General features: G+C 38.7%; 1 protein-coding gene across 2 annotated transcripts in view; it reads right to left on the reverse strand.

Moving 5' to 3' along the window:
• Positions 1-19,281, reverse strand: part of Uggt1 (UDP-glucose glycoprotein glucosyltransferase 1) — a 95,039-nt gene extending 75,758 nt beyond the window's left edge. The window contains exons 1-4 of one of the 2 annotated variants that reach the window (XM_074070451.1): positions 19,030-19,281; positions 13,841-13,976; positions 8,330-8,412; positions 5,136-5,266 (exon numbers count right to left, since the gene is read on the reverse strand). In XM_074070451.1, the coding sequence (XP_073926552.1) occupies positions 5,136-5,266; positions 8,330-8,412; positions 13,841-13,976; positions 19,030-19,087 (408 nt within the window). In that variant the 5' untranslated portion in view covers positions 19,088-19,281. The remainder of the gene's footprint in view (positions 1-5,135; positions 5,267-8,329; positions 8,413-13,840; positions 13,977-19,029) is intronic. The other variant, XM_074070449.1, reaches the window with a different exon arrangement.
• Between the last annotated feature and the right edge of the window lie 2,175 nt (positions 19,282-21,456).

A 21,456-nucleotide genomic window follows, 5' to 3' on the forward strand; every position in this document is an offset into this window, starting at 1 on the left:
GGATGTGAGGATCTGAAGAACAACAAACCTTCAAACAGACAACAGGTTTTGACTAGAAAGTATGGTAAGCCAATGACTTCTGTCCAAGGTATCCAAGGTACAGTTCAAAGGTGTTGAGGTAGTGGTAGGTGCTCTGTACCTTTCAAAATTCACAAGCCAGAACTCTCTTCCAGGACAGGGCCCCACTTAAAGAAGAAACTCTTAGAATCAAATTTGAGGACAGAGACAGACAACAGAAGAGAAAATCCAAATAAAAGTGGAGGAGAACAATTAGAAAAATCTCAAAAAGCACCTCACAGATTTTAACACTACCGAAAATCAACAGGAGAGGGAGCCATGTCAACCTCTACTAGCTAAGGAAAACTTGGCACATCAAAATGAACAGAAAAGCTCTTTGTCAAATCCCATTCAAAGCTACTGCGAAGGGAATAAAAACAAACAAACTAATAGCCTTATAGACCAGCACTACACACTAGAAATTACTGAATCTACAGAAACAGTCTACATCAGCACCATCCAAACTGGAAGCTACTCATCACATATGGCTTCTGAGCACTTAAAACGTAGCTAGTGCAACTGACCAGGAAATTTTTTATGTAATATTTTTTTCTTTCTGATAAAACTGCAGTTTGAAGTCAGGACTTCACATTTGCAAAGCAGATGCTCTACCGCTTAAGCCACCCCTCCCTCCAGTTTATTTTGCTCTGGTTATTATGGAGATGGGAGTCTCTCCAACTATTTACCAGAGCTGGCCTCAAACTGTGATCCTCCCAATCTCAACCTCCCAAGTAGCTACGATTTCAAACATGAGCCACTGGCACCTGGCTAATTTTTTGTTTAATTTTAAGTTATTTACATTTAAAGAGCAACACATGGCTACAGCTACCATACTGAACAGTATAGCTACAGTCAATGAAAGCATGTCAGAAATATTTAACCAGAGCTTAAAAATGTAATGTACTATTCCAAACAAATTAAAATGCATTAGGATGATATAAAACATAAAAAACTCACAAATGAGGTGACAAAACTGGGCTGGCAGAGTGGTTCAAGTGGTAGAGTGCATGCCTAGCAATCATAAGGCCCTGAGTTCAAACCCCAGTATCGTCAAAAAAAATAAATATATAAAGGAATTAGAAATAAAAGAATAATAACTTCACAAATGGAAACTAAACTGGAAGAACAAAATAAACATCATGAGTAATGACTTTAGAAATTAGAGAATGGCCAGTGGTAGAGTTTAGTAGTAGCATGCATAAGGCCATGGGTTCAACATCTATCACCAACACACCACACACACACACACACACACACACACACACAAAGGAGACAAAAAATTTTTTTCTGGCAATACAGAGTTTGAACTCAGGGCATCATGCATGCCAGGCAGGCACTTTACCACTGAGCCATACTCTCAGCAGGGAGAAAAAAAAAAAAACCTTAATTAAAAAATGTAAGAACAGAGGTATTCTCAAGAGAATATGACCAGTAATGAAGATAAGCAGGAAAAAAAAATTCAAGATACAGATGACATGTATCACTGGAGAAGATAAACAAAACGAAGAAAAAACAAATAAACTACAATGTAAGTAAAATATCCTGTGATAAAAAATGAGTTGAAAGGACAGATAAAAATGAGTTGAAACTCTGTAGTAAAAGGACATGTGTGCCTGAGAATACTGACCCAAAAGAATCACCACTAGTAAATTGCAACTTCAAAGAACAAGTCCTTTGGGCCTCTGACCCAAAATGCAAGGGGACGAAGGATGAAATTCAGAGGTAGAACATTTGCATGTACATGGCCTTGGGTTTCATCCCCACCACCACCAAAAAAGAAAAAAAAGTACAAGAAATTTTCAAGGGAAAAAAAGGAGAGTATCTAGAAACATTATAAAAGCTATATATGACAAACCTACAGCCAGCATTATACTTAACGGAGAAAAACTGAAACCATTCCCTCTAAAATAGGGAACTAGACAAGGATGCCCACTATCTCCACTCCTATTCAACATAGTACTGGAATTCCTAGCCAGAGCAATTAGGCAAGAAGGAATAAAAGGAATACAAATAGGTAAAGAAACTGTCAAAATATCCCTATTTGCAGACGACATGATCCTATACCTTAAAGACCCAAAAAACTCTACTCAGAAGCTTCTAGACATCATCAATAGTTACAGCAAGGTAGCAGGATATAAAATCAACATAGAAAAATCATTAGCATTTCTATACACTAATAATGAACAAACTGAGAAAGAATATATGAAAACAATCCATTTATAATAGCCTCAAAAAAAATCAAATACCTAGTTGTAAACCTAACAAAGGATGTCAACAACCTCTACAAGGAAAACTATAAACTTCTGAAGAAAGAGATTGAGGAAGACTATAGAAAATGGAGAGCTCTCCCATGCTCATGGATTGGTAGAATCAACATAGTAAAAATGTCGATACTCCCAAAAGTAATCTACATGTTTAATGCAATTCCCACCAAAATTCCAATGACATTCATTAAAGAGATTGAAAAATCTACTGTTAAATTTACATGGAAACACAAGAGGCCACGAATAGCCAAGGCAATACTCAGTCAAAAGAACAATGCTAGAGGTATCACAATACCCGACTTCAAACTATACTACAAAACAGTAACAATAAAAACAGCATGGTACTGGCACAAAAACAGACATGAAGACCAGTGGACCAGCTGGACATCGATCTACCATTTGATCCAGCAATACCACTCTTGGGGATATACCCAAAAGACTGTTACTCCAGAGGCACCTGCACATCCGTGTTTATTGCGGCACTATTCATAATAGCCAAGTTATGGAAACAGCCAAGATGCCCCACCACTGACGAATGGATTAAGAAAATGTGGTATCTATACACAATGGAATTTTATGCAGCCATGAAGAAGAACGAAATGGTATCATTCGCTGGTAAATGGATGGAATTGGAGAACATCATTCTGAGTGAGGTTAGCCTGGCCCAAAAGACCAAAAATCGTATGTTCTCCCTCATATGTGGACATTAGATCAAGGGCAAACACAACAATGTGATTGCACTATGAGCACATGATAAAAACGAGAGCACACAAGGGAGGGGTGAGGATAGGTAAGACACCTAAAAAACTAGCTAGCATTTGTTGCCCTTAATGCAGAGAAACTAAAGCAGATACCTTAAAAGCAACTGAGGGCAATAGGAAAAGGGGACCAGGAACTGGAGAAAAGGTTAGATCAAAAAGAATTAACCTAGAAGGTAACACACACGCACAGGAAATCAATGTGAGTCAATGCCCTGTATAGCTACCCTTATGTCAACCAGCAAAAACCCTTGTTCCTTCCTATTATTGCTTATACTTTCTCTTCAACAAAATTAGAGATAAGGGCAAAATAGTTTCTGCCGGGTAGCGAGGGGGTGGGGGGAGAGGTAGGGGTTTGGCGGGTAAGGGAGGGTGTGAGGGAAGGGGGGGAGAAATGACCCAAACATTGCATGCACATATGAATAAAATAAAAATTTTAAAAAAAGAAAAAAAAAGGAGAGTATCATCACAGTTTCTGAAGGAAAACTTCATGCTTAACGAAAATGAAGTTTAAGATACTCAAGGGAAGAAAATATGAAATAAGTTTTTATATCTAGATTTTTAAGTACAAAGGGCATGTAGAAACTATTACATAAAAATGCAAAAAGCTGAGAAAATATTTTCATGAATCCTTGAAGAATCTACCAGTAAGTAATATCAAAAAAGCTAACTGATTGCTACAGACAGTAGGACTGGTGGTAAACAACGAAGACATATGTGACTTATAGAATTAAAGGTGAGACAGTATAATATGAAACATCTACGTTCTATTTAGGTAGAATACACTCATTTTAAAAGGGTAGGGGGGGGGTGGGAATCACTAGGCCAAAAGAAAAAGACCTGTGGTCATCTTTTATACCACTTGAGCTATACTACAACGCCAATCTTTGTTTTTTGGAGGGGACGAGGGAGGGAAAATGCTGGAGTTTGATATTTACAAATCATTTGTCTGATATATGATAGTAACTGACATCCAGAATATACATAAAGAACTCCTACAATTCAACAATGAAAACCAAACAGCCCAATTAAAAAATGGGCACAGCAACTGAATAAGCATTTCTCCAAAATAGATGTACATCACTGGCAGAGTAACTGAAGTGGTAGAGCGCTTACCTAGGCAAGTATGAGGCCCTAAGTTCAAGTCCCGCCCCAAAAAAAAAAAAAAAAAAAAAGATGTACGGATGGTTACTAAGTGGGTGAAAAAAATGTTGCAAATCATTAGTCACTAAGGAAATCAAAACCACAATGAAGCTGGGCATGGTAGCAAATGCCTGTAATCCAGCACTTGAGAGGCTAAAGCAGGAGGATCTGGAGTTCCAGGTCAGCCTAGGCTACACAGCAAATTCCAGGCTGACCTACATAGGTCCTATCTCAAATAAAAAAGAAAAAAAAAAAATCCAAACAAGGTCCCCGCACTGAGGGCACATTTTTTCTGAAGTTGCTCTGGCCCTCTTTTTTCTTTTCCGTTTTCAGTTATATAACAAACTATATCACTTTACTACAAAGTTTCTCTAATGCTAGATTTTTCTGACTGCATTCCTGTGCTGTCGATTGACATTTCCTGACTCCTGTATTTCCTGTGAATTGCTTTTAGATCCAAAGGCTGTGATCACATTCAGGTTCACTGGTTTTGCAAGATTACACCTCCTATGCAGTGTTACATAAACAAAGTCTGGTTGTCTCTTTTTTGTGTGGATATTTTTTTTCCTTTCTCATATGAAAACAAGTACAAATAATCCTTAACAATCTATAATTTGGGGCTGGGGTTATGGTTCAGAGGTTAGAGCATTTGTCCAGAACGTGCAAAGCCCAGGGTTGGATCCCCAGCACTGGAAAAAGAAAGGAAAAAAAAAAAATTAAAGAATCTGTGATTTGAAGATTTAATATCAGTTTTGCTTTATTATTTAACAAGAAATTATACATCCCAGAGAAACGACAGGCAAAAAAGTGATAATCTCTGTAATTCAATGCCCGTAAGGCAACTATCAGTTAATCATCACATCATCATGCTATATGCCTACAAAACGCTGTTCCCTAGAAGCACTGGACTTACCTGCTGGAAGGCTTGAACTGTAGCTGAGTAGGAACGAAGAGACAGACAAAATTTCAACAAATTCTGCTGTAGAGGTGACAGAAACTGAAATGCAGCTTCCAATATTGCATGATAATAGGAATAATCAGTACCTGTCAAGAAAGAACATTAACCAAAATAATTGCATATGACTAGAGTTATCCAAATAAGATAGTTCATAAAGTACAAAGCTATATATTGCAAAGGTATTACACTACACAGATGGACTTTTCCTCTCTTCCTCCATTTGTTGAAACTATTCCCTTACCTGGACTGCTGTTTTCCTACTTACCTGGATGTCATATTCCTACCTACTTTCAAAGGAAGAGTTCAGAATGAAATCACCTACTTTGGGAAGTTGCCCTGGTCACTACCCCATGCTTCAATGAGTTACGTCTCTTCTTCAATCCGAGAATACTTCTTTCCCTAACTCTTTCATTTCTCATAACACTTGCCACATTATTTATTCACTGTCTACCTAGACTTGGCTAGACTTTGTGCCCCGACAGGCATTTTACCTTGTTATCACTGGAATCTAGCATATGCTACCTACTCAAATACTGCAAAAAGAAACTGAGCAGTACAATGAGGAAATACAAGATAGTAAAGGATACTGATGAGATCATAAACAGAAAAAGTTAGATCAAATTATTTGAGAGGAGAAAAACAAATCTATATACTAGCATGAAAAAAATCCCCCCAAATAAATGAAAAGCAAAGGTAGAGAACAAGGTACATAATAATCTGGTTTTTTTGCCAAAAGGTTAAAAATGAGAAATAACAATATATATGTAGGCAAGCATGGTGGCTCACATCTGTAATGTTAGCTACTCAGGAGGCGGAGATTAGGAGGATCAAGGTTCAAGGCCAGCCTGGGGCAAAAAGTTATAGAAACCCTGATGACATGGTCCTGTCATCCCAGCTACTCAAGCAGAAATAGGAGGATCATGGTCCAGGCCAGACAGGGCATAACAGCAAGACGCGATTAAAAAAAAAAAAAAAAGAAAGAAAGAAAGAAAGAAGGTTTGGAGGCATGGCTCATGTGGTAGAACACCTGACCAGCAACCACCAAGCCGTAAGCTCAAACCCCAGCACCACCAAAAGAAGAAAGAAAAAAAAGAGTACATATGGGGATGGGGATCTGGCTCATATGGTAGGGTACCTGCCTAGCAAGCACAAAGTCCTGAGTACAAACAACAGTACCACCAAAAAGAGAACATATATGTTGTAAAGAAAACACTGAAGGCTCTAAATAAATTAATCTAAAAAGTTTAAAAAGCAGGGAAGAAAGAAGATGGATAAAAAACAAGATTTTTCCATGTATAGCCTTTTATACAGCTTTGACTTCTGTATCATATATTAGACACCCCAAAATATAAAGTCTTTAATTTTAAAAGGAAAAGTACTAACACTTTTTAAAATAGAATATAAAAGATCTATACTATATTAGCATCTTCTGCATAGAAAACAGACCAGAAAAAAAAACTCAAAATGTTGCCAGAATATTAAATAGTCAATCTTTGAATGGTAAGAATATGAATAACATTTTAAATAAGTAAAATATTTAATATGCTTTAATGATCACTTCTAAGAATTCATATTCCTATAATTTTAGACAAGAGCATATCATTTGTACTGAAGGAAGTTTTTAGATATCAGAGTTCAAATTTCATTATAAATCTATTTTGGTAAATTTATTCCATGAAATCTTACAGTAAGTAAAATGTTTTGATAGCTTAACTATCAGATGACTACACATTAGATAACTAAAACTTACAGATGCTTGTTCAAAACCTTTATGTATTTCTATCACAAAAAGATTCAGATGCCTCTTAAAATATTATTTTAACAAAAATTTAAAAGTTAAGAAATCAATTCCATTAAAATTAATAGCAGTCATACAGTTTTCAAACATTTCCTCTTGAATAAGGAATGTAACAGTCGAGGCTTTAACTGCAGTCATGCATCACTTAACAAGAGGATAAATTCAAAGAAATACATCGTTGGGTGAATTTGTCACTATGTAAATATCACATAGTATACTTACACAAGCTATGACAGCAACAAAGGTCACTAGGCAGTACAATTTCATGGCCACCATCACATACATGGCCCATCACTGACCAAAGCATTGTTATGCAATGTATGACTGCACTCATACATCAACATCTTTGACCAGGAGTGTCTACATCCTATATCGCTCACACCAAGTTAGAAAGTGTTTGTGAAAGCACATAAGAAACTGTAAATGTGTGACACATTAATGAGGAGTCACTAATTTGGTAAACTGACAGTCCATTTTTGATGGCACTAACTTAATAACACACTTAACACAATAGGTCAGTTGTAAAATTAATTAATAACAAAAGAATAAATCAAATCAGATGGATATTAGATAAATACTAAATTATTTAAAATAAAATGTACTTCCCCCAAAAATATTCACATAGCACTTTAATAAAAGAACACAATAAAGAAAAACAATAGGAAAAAAGGTACTGCTTATAGTCAAAATTATAAACTAAATCAAAAAAAATTATTTGGGGCTGAGCAACATGGTACATACTTTGTTCCAGCTTCTCAAAAGAGTGAGGCAGGAGGATTGCTTGTGCACAACAGTTTAGGGCCAGTCTGAACAACAAATGAAGATGTAATTTCTTTTTTAAAAATTTTTTTTAATGTATTAGTACAGTCTTTGGGGAATGGGAGTGTAGCTCAATGGTAGTGCATATGCTTAGCATGCACAAGATCCTGAGTTCAGCCCTAGCGCCAAAAATAAGATAAAATAAAGCCAGGCACCAGTGGCTCACACCTGTAATCCTAACTACTTTGGAGGCAGAGAACAGGAAGATTGGAGATTCATAGCCAGCCCAGGCAAAATAGTTCACGAGACCCTATCTCAAAAATACCCAACACAAAAAAAGGCTGGCAGAGGGCTTAAGTGGTAGACCAGAAGCACGGAGGCCCTGAGTTTAAACCCTAGTACTGCCAAAAAAAAAAAGACAGAATTATTTGGGTTGATTTTGGTTCTTCCTGGCTACCATCACAACTCTAGTCATCAAAGATTAAAAATGTTTTTCCATTAACTGCCATGTCACATATACTATAAAAAAGAGACCATTTTTCTAATGTTTTCCCAGACAGCAAAGTCAAAGAAGCATTTGCTTCAATTTTACCGTGATGATCTGATGATCCAATATTTTGACTGGCTTCTACAAAATTCCAAAATTTCTCTTGACTGTCTTCTGCTAAAAACTCACTGAGAGAAAAGGGAGACATGTCAGCAATGAAACAATAAAATCTTCTAATACCAACTACATTACTACAGAGAAGTTTTAAAGTTTTCAAATGTCCACAGTTTGACTTTTAATTTATATACACTATACATCTTTATATATAATATATATTTTCTTAATGATGAGCAAATTCTACTACCTCATTAGCTCTTTGTAACTTATTAACGTAATTCACATGGGAGAATATTTGTTAAGAAACCTGGAATAATAAAATTGTAACAACAGAGAAGCCCCAATACAAACAAAGCTTATGAAACCCCATTAGCAAAAATGATGTCAGTAATAGAAGCAAAACTAGGAAATAGTACTAGTTCTGCTCATTTGTTTTCTGAAAGACCTTACAAAAACCAAAACACATGTCTTGCCTAAGGTTCTTCCACAGTAATCATGAACCCTACAAAAATTTCCGGGACAATAAAAGCATCATGCTAAATCTTTCAATATCTATAAATCCAAATTTTTCAAGACCACCAAATTTTACTTTAAAATTAGCACTGCTCTAACAAAATCAGAGTGAAAAACTTAATGCCATTTTTTCCCCACCTTTTACACTATTAACCTAAAATAATGGCCATTCTGAATTTCTCTTCATTCTACAGTGTAAAACCAGGCTGGAGGCATGGCTCAAGTGGTAGAGCACCTGCCTAACAAGCATAAAACCCTGGTTCAAACCCCAATACTACCAAAAAAAAAACCCAAAATCAACCAATGGAGTCAGGCATTGGTGGCTTACACTTGCAATACAAGCTACTATGGAGGCTGAGATATGGAGGATAGACATTCCAGGTCAACCTGGGCAAAAAAGTTTGTGAGACCTCATCAAAACAGAAAAAAAGCTGGGTGTAGTGGCATGCATTTGTCATCCCAGCTACCACAGGAAGTGTAAAATAAGATTGCAGTTCAGTCTGGTCTGGGCAAAAAGAGAGACCCTATCTCCAAATAACTGGAAGAAAAAGGGTTGGAGGTGAGGCTCAAGCAGTAGAGCACCTGCCTAGGAAGCACAAAGTTCTGAATTCAAACCCCAACACCACCAAAAAATAAAAAAATATAAAAGGTCTAAAATCCCTACAAGAAAACACATGTAATAACTGAATGGATGATTCATGTAAATTGATTATCTTCCCTTCCAAGTCATAGTACTGATGTAGTGGTGATCTTTCACTGTCTTAAAGCAAACTACAGATCTGGATCTCAGCTTACCTAGCCAAAGGAAGACTTTCCCATTACTTGTCAACACTGGGGTGTACAACTCTCACTCTACTCCACAGCTAGACACAGAAATATGGGAAAAATAAGAAACATTTCCTGGTAATGCACAACTTCTCTAAAAATAGGTTTCTGAAAATAGCCATTATCATTAATGTATTAAATTATTTAGTGCCACCTTGAAAGTAGTATTTTTCTAGGCTTTTGAGTAACTGACATAAACACTAGACCAACCTTAGAATAACTTACATACTAAGAAAACAGGCACTAACATATGTCATGAAATGTAAATAAACACTAAGTTCATGAATTAAAGCCAGATAAACTACCAGAGGAGGTAGGATGACACACTCATCAGTTCTGGTGAGAACAAGTATTCACTCACACTAAATACATACTTTTCAAATAATTATGGAAAAAATTCTTGAAACATACATTCTTTTTGAACACACTAAATAAATAAGTCTTAGGTATTAAAACTGAGAATAGTTTTGAGAAAATTAATTACTATATCTACTAAAGTAATCCAGGAGGAAAACAGAACATATTATTAGAAGGAGCACCATCATTTTTTTACATTATAATTAAGTTTGATTTTTAGTTTCTAATACCATTCCCGCTGAGTAAAACCTTGTGGTTTTATAGATGAAATTATATGATATCTGGATTTGCTTTAAAATACACCAGTGAGTGAGGGAGAGTGGTGGTAATCATTGGACTTGATTTTTTTTTTTCCCCCTGGTGCTTGGTAAAGAACCCAAGGCTTCATACATGCTAGGCCAGTGCTTACCACAGAGCCACACCCCAGCTCTGATTATCATTAAAAGTGAGTGATAGGTATAGGGAGAACACATTGTATCATTTTCTACATTCATAAACACTTCAAAATGTCATAATAAAAAGTTTTCATCCATAGCCCCACTTAAAAAACTACAAATTCCCGATATCATACATCTGATGCTAATCTTGTTTTCCTAGATTTTCAAAATTATTGTGGGAGATGAGAACAGGTCTTCTATACAGGACTAGAAGGGAAAGGGGAAAGAATATTTAAGGCAGCTCTGCAATATAACAATCACTGAGCTGGGAACATGCACCCATATCCACAAATCCTCACAGCCACCCACAATTACAACCATAGTACATGCCATAAAAATCTTCTAAACACTATAAAGAACCTGCAACTTGGAGACATCACGATCTTGCTTAAGTTTTTCATCTATGGAAAAAAAAACCCTACAAACAACCTGAATGTCATCCAGATAGCACAAATCTGATGGTAATGTAGTTTTCTTACATTAGCATCTTATTTAGTATTAGTATTTCATTTACTAATAATTGAAAAAGCTGGAACAGAAATTCAAGGGTATTTGATTTATACTTCTATCATGCTATAATCTTGGCTCATGATACTATCTAGCATCCACCTGACGCTGGTGGTTCACATCTATAATCCTAGCTACTTCGGAGGTTGAGATCAGGAGGATCACAGTTTGAGGCTAGCCCAGGCAAATATTGGGAGAACCCCGGCTCCAAAATAACTGGAGCAAAATGGACTGAAGGTGCGACTCAAGAGGTAGAGCACCTACTTTGCAAGCAGGGAGACCTGAGTTCAAACCCAGTCCCACCAAAAAAAAAAAAAAAATTTTATATATATATATATATATAAATATATATAATACATACACACACACACACACACACACACACAGAGACAGAGAGAAAACACCCAATAAATGATTGCTGGCTTCAATTTCAACAATAGCTATTTATCTAATATTTCTATTAGTAAACTACAGCTGTTCAAAACATATTCAATGTTTTACTTCAATCAGATGGACAGATATATAGATAGCCACAAAGCTACAACCATTCATAAACAACAGACACAATCTAAAAATATATACAGGAATTTTTTTTTAGTCCTTTAGGGCTAGATACAAGGAAAACAAAAGGTCTGAAGTAGCTTCATGCCCTGACATGTATGCAGAAGATGATTAAGATCCTTCATCCTCATCCAGATGGACAAAATGTCACAATCCATCATCAGACATGGGAGGGAAGAATGGTCCCAGCTATCTCTAAAGGTGGTTTCAAATAAACAGATCTCCTTTCTGACTTGCCTGTGTCAGTACCTTGGCCACCTGTTTGAAAACAGCCATTGGAGAAGAGACTTAAAAATAATGATCCAAAATGGCAAATGACCAGAGAGATAATGAAAAGAGATGTCTGTGCTGGGGAAGTTGGTGAAGGAAGCATTATAGCTTCCCATTCCATAGTGACCAAAGAAACTGGAAAAAAATTAAGTCCAACAATTCCAGCATGCTTTCTCAAAATTCCATAGATATATGCCATAGGACAAGGTACAAATATGAAGAAATTAGTTAGCATAAATAAAAGGAAAAGGAAATGTAATTCATTTAAGAATAGTATACAGAGTATCATAAACCATCTTTTAGGTGATTGTTCAAAATTACTCAGAAAGACTATAGATCTCAATGACAGATTTGCAGAAGACAAAATTAACCAACATAAGATCAGCAAAAAGTAAGAATGGGGGATGCATCTCAAGTGGTAGAGTTCCCACACAGCAAACTCAAAACCATGAGTTCAAGCCCCAGTACCACCAAAAAAAAAAAAAAAAAAAAAATTCCAGTTACTAGAGTGCCAGCTCAAGCAGTCTACAACCTCAAACTTCACTTTTATGATACTTGCCTAATAAAGTACTGATACATATATCAAATCCATTACTGCAATATCACTATGAAATATGTACAGTAGGTATTTGTGATCTGTTTTAGTAAAGTTTCTCCCTTTCTTTTTTTTCCTATTTCATTGCTGAGAGAAGTGAAGACAGACCCGATGACCCACTTGCAGTCTAATGAGAGTATACTCCTTTCCTAATACTTCACTATCACTTTCATTACAAAAGAAAGAAAAAAGAAAAGAAGGAAGAAGGGATGGAAGGAGGGAGGAAGGGAGGGAAGGAAGGAAAGAAGGAAGGAAGGGGAAGGGGGAAGGAGGAACGGGGAAGGGAAGGGAAGGGAGGGGAGGGGAGGGGAGGGGAGGGGAGGGGAGGGGAGGGGAGGGGAGGGAAGAAAGCTAGGAAGGGTGATAGGGGTGTAGCTCAAGTGGTACAGTGTTTGCCTCCTGGATTCAATCTCTACTACGACAAAAAAAAAAAATGCATAATCATAAAAACTGGCTATCTAAAGAAGTACCCCAGGGGATTTATATTATAAACATTAGCTAAGACACACACTTAGAATACAAGACTTTTCTAAGAAATCATTGGCTAATATTGTATTTTATTAATTTTAAGATATATCAACATTTTATGAAAAACGCTACCAATTTTAATTTAAAATTTTGTTTTGTTTTTTGTTTTACAGTACTAGGGATTGGACCCAGGGCTCCCCGCAAGCTTGGCAAGCCCTCTACCACTTGAGCCATACCCCCAACACTTTCTGGTTTTGTTTTGTTTTTAAAATAGGGTCTCGCTACCTTTTTGTCTGGGCCAGCCTCAAACTTGCAACCCTCTTGCCTCATACTACCAAGAGCTAGGATTACAGGCATGCGCTACTATGCCCATCTGAGAAGTGAGTACAAAGTAGAACCATCTGAATTAAAAAAAGGTAAATAAAAATAACCTTCGTATTAAAATTGTTAATGTTAAGATGTACAACATGCACATCTTAGAACAGATAATACCTGCTGGTCTCATCAATTCCCTCCCCCCTTCATCCTATACTCTCTTATCCTGTGGTCTTCTTTCAAGTTCTTAGAAGCATGTCCTTTTTCCCCACATTTCCAAGCTCTCTTCCTTAAGTAGCTCTTAAAACTTTCTCCAAACAAGAAGAAAATTTCCTTTAAATACAAATCTCTTCTCTTGTTATCACATTTCAGCTTTTCCTGGAAGACAACATAATACTCTAACCAATTCAATAAATTGTCTAACACAGCTCCCAAAACTCCATGAATCAATACAGCCCTGTGCTACCTAAAGACAGAACCAAAGCTCTAACAGCCTTTTTACAGCACACAGTATAGTGAACACTAAAAAGTACTCTTAATAAATGCATCTGAAAAGCACAATCACACTTGCTAAAAAGCTCATAAATATTCATTTGCTGGCAGAGCCTACATTTATACTCTAATATGTGAAACAGAAAAACATCTCCTTACCTGGCTTCTAACAACAGTGGGGTAGAAAACCACTTTGTTGTAAGAGACGTTGTAATAGCTTTTGAATCTGCCTTTACTGAGGTGAGCAGCCACAGTCCAGTGAATGCAATCAGAAATCCCATTTTATAGTAAGGTCCTATAAGGAAGAAGAGATAATGTTTAACCCTTTAGACTTGTAGACAACAAACAATACTTGGAGACACAAAATAGCATTACAGTTATAGAAACAGAAAAATCTCTAAAGCATAACAGCACTTACTACCTAGACAGTCCAACAGATACTTGCTGAATGACTGACACCTATTTAAGGATAAGCAGTTCATCACATTCTTTCCTACAGAGGCTCCGCATCTCTTTCTGAGGGGTCTATACTATATAGCTGGTTGTATAGCAGGTTGCACACAACCATACTTTATAAACACAAGAGTAAATAAAACTGATACAGATTAAACATAAATAGTGAAAGGGTGTTATGGGTTGAAATTTTATCCTCCAAAACAAAAGATATATTGAAAACCTAACCTCCAGTACCTCAGAATGTAAACTTATTTGGACATAGGGTCTTTACAGAGGTGATCAAGTTAAGATGAGGTCTTCAGGACAGACTAATCCAATGTAACTGGTGCTATAAAAGGGAGACACTTGAACAAAGCAAGACACACAGAAGGAAAGCATTAGAAGACACGGGAAAAAATGACCAGTGAATACAGAGTTAGACACTGGAATTATGAAGCCAAGGAATGCTTGGGGGTACCAGAAGCTGGAAGAGACAAGGAATGACCTTTTCCTATAGAGTTGCAGAGAGAATATGGTGCTGCCACACTCAGTTTAGGACTTGTGCCCTTTAAAACTGTGAGTCAATAAATTTCTGTTGTTCTAAGCTACCGAGTTAGTGGTACTTTGTTATGGCAGCCCTGGGAAACTATGTAATGGGTCTCAAATGTATTCCAAAATAGGTTCTAAAATGGGCAAATATAAGAACTGAATAAATTTCTAGATCACCCGTCCCCACCTATAAAATGGGAGGTCTGGTGACTAGCAAGTGGCATGCAGCCTCCTGGCTCCCCTCAGAGGCCTCTATAAGCACACTAAGATTTTATATAGTATCTAGACCATTTCAGAAAAAGGTCTCCAGTTGCAGATTTTTCTGGTATGATTTTTTATGCCAGAAACCTGCTTACGAGAACCCTAATCAGACATTCCCAAGCTATATGAAAGTCAGCATTCACAGGGGTTGTAGCTCAGTGATAAAGCGCTTGCCTAGCATGTATGAGGTCCTCATATCCCAGCACTAGCACCCCAAAAAGAAAAAAAAAAACAAATTGCTGGGCTTGGTGATACAAGTAACTCTATAGTCCTACCTACTTAGGAGGCAAAGGGCAGGAAGGTCAGGATTGCTTGAGCCCTGCAGTTCAAGGCCACCCTGGTCAACACTGTGAGACACAACCTCTCAAAAAATAAAAGTGAGTTCACATCTAAGTCCCACCCATCTGAATGGAAATTAAGAAGATGAGAATATATAGAAAGCACTAAATGGTCCTTGTGCTTCTGAATGTTAGTGTCTAGTAAGGTTCACCTTAGTCTAACCCTAGGTTCCTTGATACTGCTTATAAAATCTAATGGGGAGACAGGTCATATTGGGAAAGAAGTTATTATCTCTTTTTTACTAAAAGTATTATAATTTGTGCTAATATCATATTTCATAAAACATACAAAGTTTTTGAAGAATAATGGACAAAGCAAAATAAATTATATCAAACAGAAAAATGGCTTTTAGAAGAGTTTTAAGTTCAGGTACTGTCAACTTCTGTAGAAACAAACAAAAAATAATTTCAACATTCCATCTGTAAATAAAGGTACTCTGAAATATTTTTTTTAAGTCAACATTTTATAACAGCTATTACAGAGACTCTACAAAAACAAAATACATGCTCAAAAATAAAATACACTGAAAATAAAGCTAAAAAATTAGACTTTTAACAATGAAACCTACTAGCAGTGATTCCTGGCTGCTGAGGAGGCAGGGAACAACAGACGGACAAACACAGGCTCCTTTCAGAACCTAGTGAAGTTACTGACATTTTCCAAAGAGGAGGCAAGGACCTCAACTTTTACATAAAACTTCAGACCACTCAAGAACTCTCTTAGGACTCATTCATGGACACCCTCTCCCACAGGCCCATGTACTGCAGCCTTAGAAACCTGCTCTGCATGATATAATAAACATAGTTAATGAAAAGAGAAAACCTATTATTAAGAGTCAGGGAGTTGTGATCAATTCCTGAGTTCACTACTTACCAGTTTTTTGTTATTGTTTGGTTTGGTTTAGATATTATCTGAACTCAGGGCCTTGCTTTATTTTTTAAGTAGGATCTTAAGGTTTTTGGCCAAGGCTAGCCTAGAACCAAAATCTTCATACCTAAGTCTCCAAAGTTGTTGGGACCACAGACATGCACACCTGGTTTATTTTTGAGATGAGGTCTCACTAACTTTTTGCCTGGGCTGACCTCAAACCACAATCCTCCCAACCTCTGCCTTACTAGCAGTTTAACCACAAGCAGATAGCCAATTCAACTGGCTCAGCATCCCCCAGGCTGTAAAACAGGAATAAGAGAATGTGTCACACAGGGTAACCATGCAAATGAAAAGGCACTATGAAATCCACTTTGTAAAGTGTCAATTATTGTCCCAGAATCAATCATTGTAGCAAAACACTGAATCATAAGAAAAAAAAAAACTACCTTCTAAATTATAGAATAATACACCATCAAAAGTATGCCTTGACAATATATGCACCTTCTGTGACCAGAAAATAAAAATTTTCCACCAAAGTCATTGACTTTCCAAATTGGAGACACAGCATATAAACTGTGTTAAACAGTATTATGATTCTGGTTATGTTCACAGTTTGTCCTGAAGGGGCACAGATGTGTAATCTCCCCAAGTGGTGATTCCTGATGACAACTGGACACTACTACTCAGTTACCCTAGACAGACTGCAAGCAAGGAGAGAGTAGAACTGGAGAGAGAATAAGGGCACAGGGGCCATGACAAAAGGAGCCCTAGGAAACCTTAGCCTTTCCCAAGCAATGATGCTAGGATGAGCATTGTGTTATAGACCCCATGTTACTCAATCTTTACATGTCATTACCCAGGGACTGAAGTTCTTTGAAGATGGCGACCGTGTCTACCTTATTGACCACAAAAAAAGAACTTGGTACCTAGCACACAGTAGATATTCCATAAACATGCTTTATGAATGAATGAAGCACAGCCATCCCCACTTTAAAAACAAGAAAAAGAAGGCTCAAAAAGACTGGTCCCTTGGGCACATGGAACAGTCTTGGGATCTCCACCTGCCTATTTTAAAGCCCTACAGAACCACACTATCTCCCTTAGCTGTCTGACCTTAAGAGAAATGTAAATTCACAATGTGCAGACTCAGACTGAGCAAAGAGCTTTACTTTGAGAACCAAGGCAAGTACAAGGATTTTCCATGGGCCAAGTCCTTTGGAACAAGTAAAAGAGGAACATTTTGACTGAAACTAAGAGGGCAGGCCTGAAGCTGGGACCAAAGCAAACCAACCAACCAACCTGACAGATCTATTCTTAGGTTGGCTTCAGGGGCTGAATGTGAGCTCCTCAAAGGCAGAGATTTTGTCGGTTATGGTCACCATATGTAGTGTAGGAGGCACTCACTGAAGTGGTCATTGGTTTGAGGATGCCTTTGTTTTATGAGATCCTTTATCATACTGAGCCTAGTGGTCCTTAAATTTTGGCTTAGAAAGATGAGTAGTCTGAGTAACAACTGTCAGATGTTCAACAAGACACTGCATGATAATAGGCAAAATATTCCTGACATGATGGATAAACAGAAAACACTCTTTAATAAGCTCTAGGTCCAACTGTACCATCAACTATCTGTAAGATCCTACTGCATTTAATTAAAACACCAGCCTCCTGCTCATTTATCTACCATAAGATATAGAAAATATGGCCGGGCATGGTGGTACAGGCTTGTCATCAGCACTAGGGACATCAAAGCAGGAGGATCTCAAGTACAAGGCCAGCATAGCCAATTCCAGGCCATCTTAGGCATATATAACAGTAGTGAGGAAAAATATTAGGAAGCATCTAGTTGAGAAGAAACCAATTAACTTATCAACTAATTAAAATTAATATACATTTGTATCTGTTAGCAGAACCATTTGCTATAAACCACATAAATCTGACTGACCTAGGCTAAAAGGTCAGTTTCTATTCACCAAATGCGAATGACAGGACTGCAGAAAAGTTCCAACTAAATTTTCTCCCTAGCTGCATTTATTCCTGTCAAGTTACATGTGCGCAAAGATACCCTGCTACTGTACAAAGTAAGGTTTCTTCCTTTAGTAAAAAGTTTCAGCCAAGTTTAACAAAAGCAAGCCAAGTGGAAAGGCAACAATCACCTTGAGCTAATCTTTAAATAGATGAGCTATTTAAAGTGTCTTCAAACGTTTGCCAGTGTACAAGGTATTTCTAGAAAACAGGGAATTTTGTGCTAAAATTGGCTAGCAAGTGCACCAGTGAACGTTTCCAGAACACAGTAAGGCATAAGCCCAAAGTACGCTCTTCTCAAATCAGGCAACGAATGCAAAACAAGCTAGAGATTTCGCCCAAGGAACAAGAGCACTTCACATCCAGAACTCACTGGCGACGAACGCAGATATTCTTCCGGCAGGTTACACACTAAAAGTGAAACGGAACCATCCAATTTCCAGCAGTAAATGAAAACGGCAGCCAATATGGAGCCCTCGAATTCATTTTTAGGGAAAGCAGGAACCTACAAAAGGTTCTCCAGTCCAAGTTCTGCAAAGTGCTGGATCTCAATCTATTTAGGGTCAGGCTAGATCTAAATTCACGTCAGGGCACTTCCTCCTTCAGCGTCTGGACATGTGAGTTGCAAAGCTCTTCAAAGAAGGCTCAAGACCCGCCAAAGAGACCCCGAGGCCACCCCCAAGGAACCACTGCATTCCTCGGAACACTCCTGAGGACGGCGTGGGCGCTCGCGGGGAGAGCGAGGGCTGACACACTGCAGGGGAAACTGAGTCAAGGAAGAGGCAGAAGCCCAAGGTGACCCGGACACAGGGTCGCCTCGCGCCCCGGACCCTCGCCCCATCCATGAGGCCTCCCCCGCCACCACTGGGTACCTGTCACCCGCCGCGCAGCCGCGCCACACGCAGCGTTCGCGTCCCCTTTGCTGCCCATGCCCCGGCCGCGCTACGTCCACTACAGCGCCTGCGACAACGCCTGGGCGGGGCACGGCGACAGCGGCGGCGGAGGCTGCGCCAGTGAGAGGCCGACACGCGCCTTTCCCGCGGCGCTAACTCGCGAGCCGGTCTCTCAGAGCGATAACCCGGCCGCCGGCCGCCCCTTTACTTCCGCTTCCTACAGGCGAAGCCCGGAGGACTTCCGGCCACCGAGCGGTGGCCGAGGCAGGCCCGAGCGTCGCGCAGCCGCCATCTTATCCCCGAGGAGGCCCCGCCCCTCCCCCGGTCCCGCCCAGAAGTGTGGTGAGGCCGCCAGGAGGCTCCAAGGTTTGGGAAGGTCCCTACCAGAGAAGGCTCTCCAAATGGGGGGACGGGGCGGGATGTCACCCTTTAGTTTTTCCGATTTGGACTCGGCCTTCCTCCCTTCTGTTAAAAGTACCGTTGCACCACGAAGGGCAAATTGCCTTCATGTGGCTAGGCATCTCAGACTTTATCTTAAACCCTAAAGTTTGGCAACTTCCGTTGGGGGTGGGAACGAAGACGTCAAATCGCATGGGCAGATTTCCCTATCTCCTGTAGAGGCGATGGCGGCGTACTGCGCAGGGATTACTTCGTCCTTATGTAAATTGACGTCAAATTTCGTTAGCATAGTGGCTCTGGGCATGTCATTTCACGCCTCGTTGGAGGAGATGGATTTGAAGCGGGCTGGTGTCGGCCTTGCCTTCGCTGGCCAAAGAACTGGCTCCTGAGACAGCGGATGGACCCGTGGGATGACGAGGTCTGCACACAAGTAGGATTTATTAGAGAAAAAGGAAAAGCTACCCCGAGAGACGGGCAGAGAGCCCGGAAGATTGGTAACTCTCTGCTACCAGTAGAGGGTTGTTTACGTAGAGGGGTTTTTTAATTTGGTCCTTTTTGTTGGGAGGGGAGTCAGGAGTCAGGGGTGGAGTGGTCTCTTAACATATCTCTGCAGGAACATATACACAACTCTGTGAAAGCCTCCTGTTTATCTGCCTTGTGGCATTTTGAGGCTTCCCCAGGGGGCCATGACTTGTAAAGCTGCCTGTCCCTTTACAGGATATGGGCCCACAGTGCCCTCATGGGGGATGGGGGCATTGACTCATTTTGTCTTCTGATCCCCCAGACCCAACAGATAGATAGATGATAGACAGACAGGTAGATGATAAGATACATACAGTTCTTTTTTTCTTTCTTCTTTTTTCTTTTTTTGCAGTTCTGAGATTGAACCCAGGACCTGTTCATGCAGATTCTCTACCAGTTGAGTTAATGCTCCCATCCTTTGTGTTGGATTTTTTTGGTTTATTTATTTTGTTTTGTTTTTGAGACAGGATGTCCCTACCTTTGCCCTGGCTGATCCTCCTGCCTCTGCCTCCCCAATAGCTGGGATTACAGGCATGTACCACCACATGCAGATGGAGGGTATGTTTTTAATTATTAAGTCAAAGTGAGCTAAAAGCCAAAAATATGCTGAAAAGTGCACCAAAAGTGTAAAAAGTCACTGACTTTTAATTATATGAAACACAGCCCTTTTCCTGAGAATACTGTGCTTAACAGGATAAGATGTATATCTGTACTGTACTTCAGAAATTCTAAGGGAGAATGATGGAGGGGTGAATCTCATTAAGATACATTGTAAGCAAATATGTAAATATCACAATGAAAGCCCCTCTCCCAACTAATATTTGCTAATTTAAAAAAAAAAAAGAACTTCAGTAGGTAACTGTTGGGGTTTTCTGTTCCTTGCTAGAAAAAAAAGGAATCAAAAAACATTTTAAGGATTGAAAATGAGTGTTTTAAAATTCATTTCTTAAAGAAGCTTTTGTATAAATAGCTTCTCAACAGTGTTCTCTACCCCGCTTTTTAAATCAGGTCAGATCATACATCCACATAAAGGAAATTGTTGTTTGGGATACAGCTCAAAAGAAGAAAGCCTTTTTGGCCTGGTCTACAGACACTGGTCCAATCCCCAGCAAACTCCCCCACACCCCCCAAAAAAAAGAATTTTTTTTCTTTTGCTAGTACTGGAATTTGAACTCAGGGCCTCACTCTTGTAAGGTAAGCACTTTAATACTTGAGACATGACTCCAGCTCTTCTTGCTTTAGTTATTTCTCATGTAGGGCTTTGTGTATTTGCCCTTGGACTTGGATTCCTATACTGCACCCCTAGCTGGTGTTATAGGTACAAGCAATCACACCCAGCAGGAATTGGTTTTAACTCACCGCATTACCGTGTTAGTTGCTTACATTTTTTTTTTCTTTTGTGTTACTTGGTCTTCTGCTGTGTGATACAAGAATAAAAACAATATTTGCTTACTTTTCACATAAAACTAAATGATAATTCATAGT

Source organism: Castor canadensis, chromosome 4 (genome assembly GCF_047511655.1).
Source record: "Castor canadensis chromosome 4, mCasCan1.hap1v2, whole genome shotgun sequence".
Lineage (NCBI taxonomy): Eukaryota > Metazoa > Chordata > Mammalia > Rodentia > Castoridae > Castor > Castor canadensis.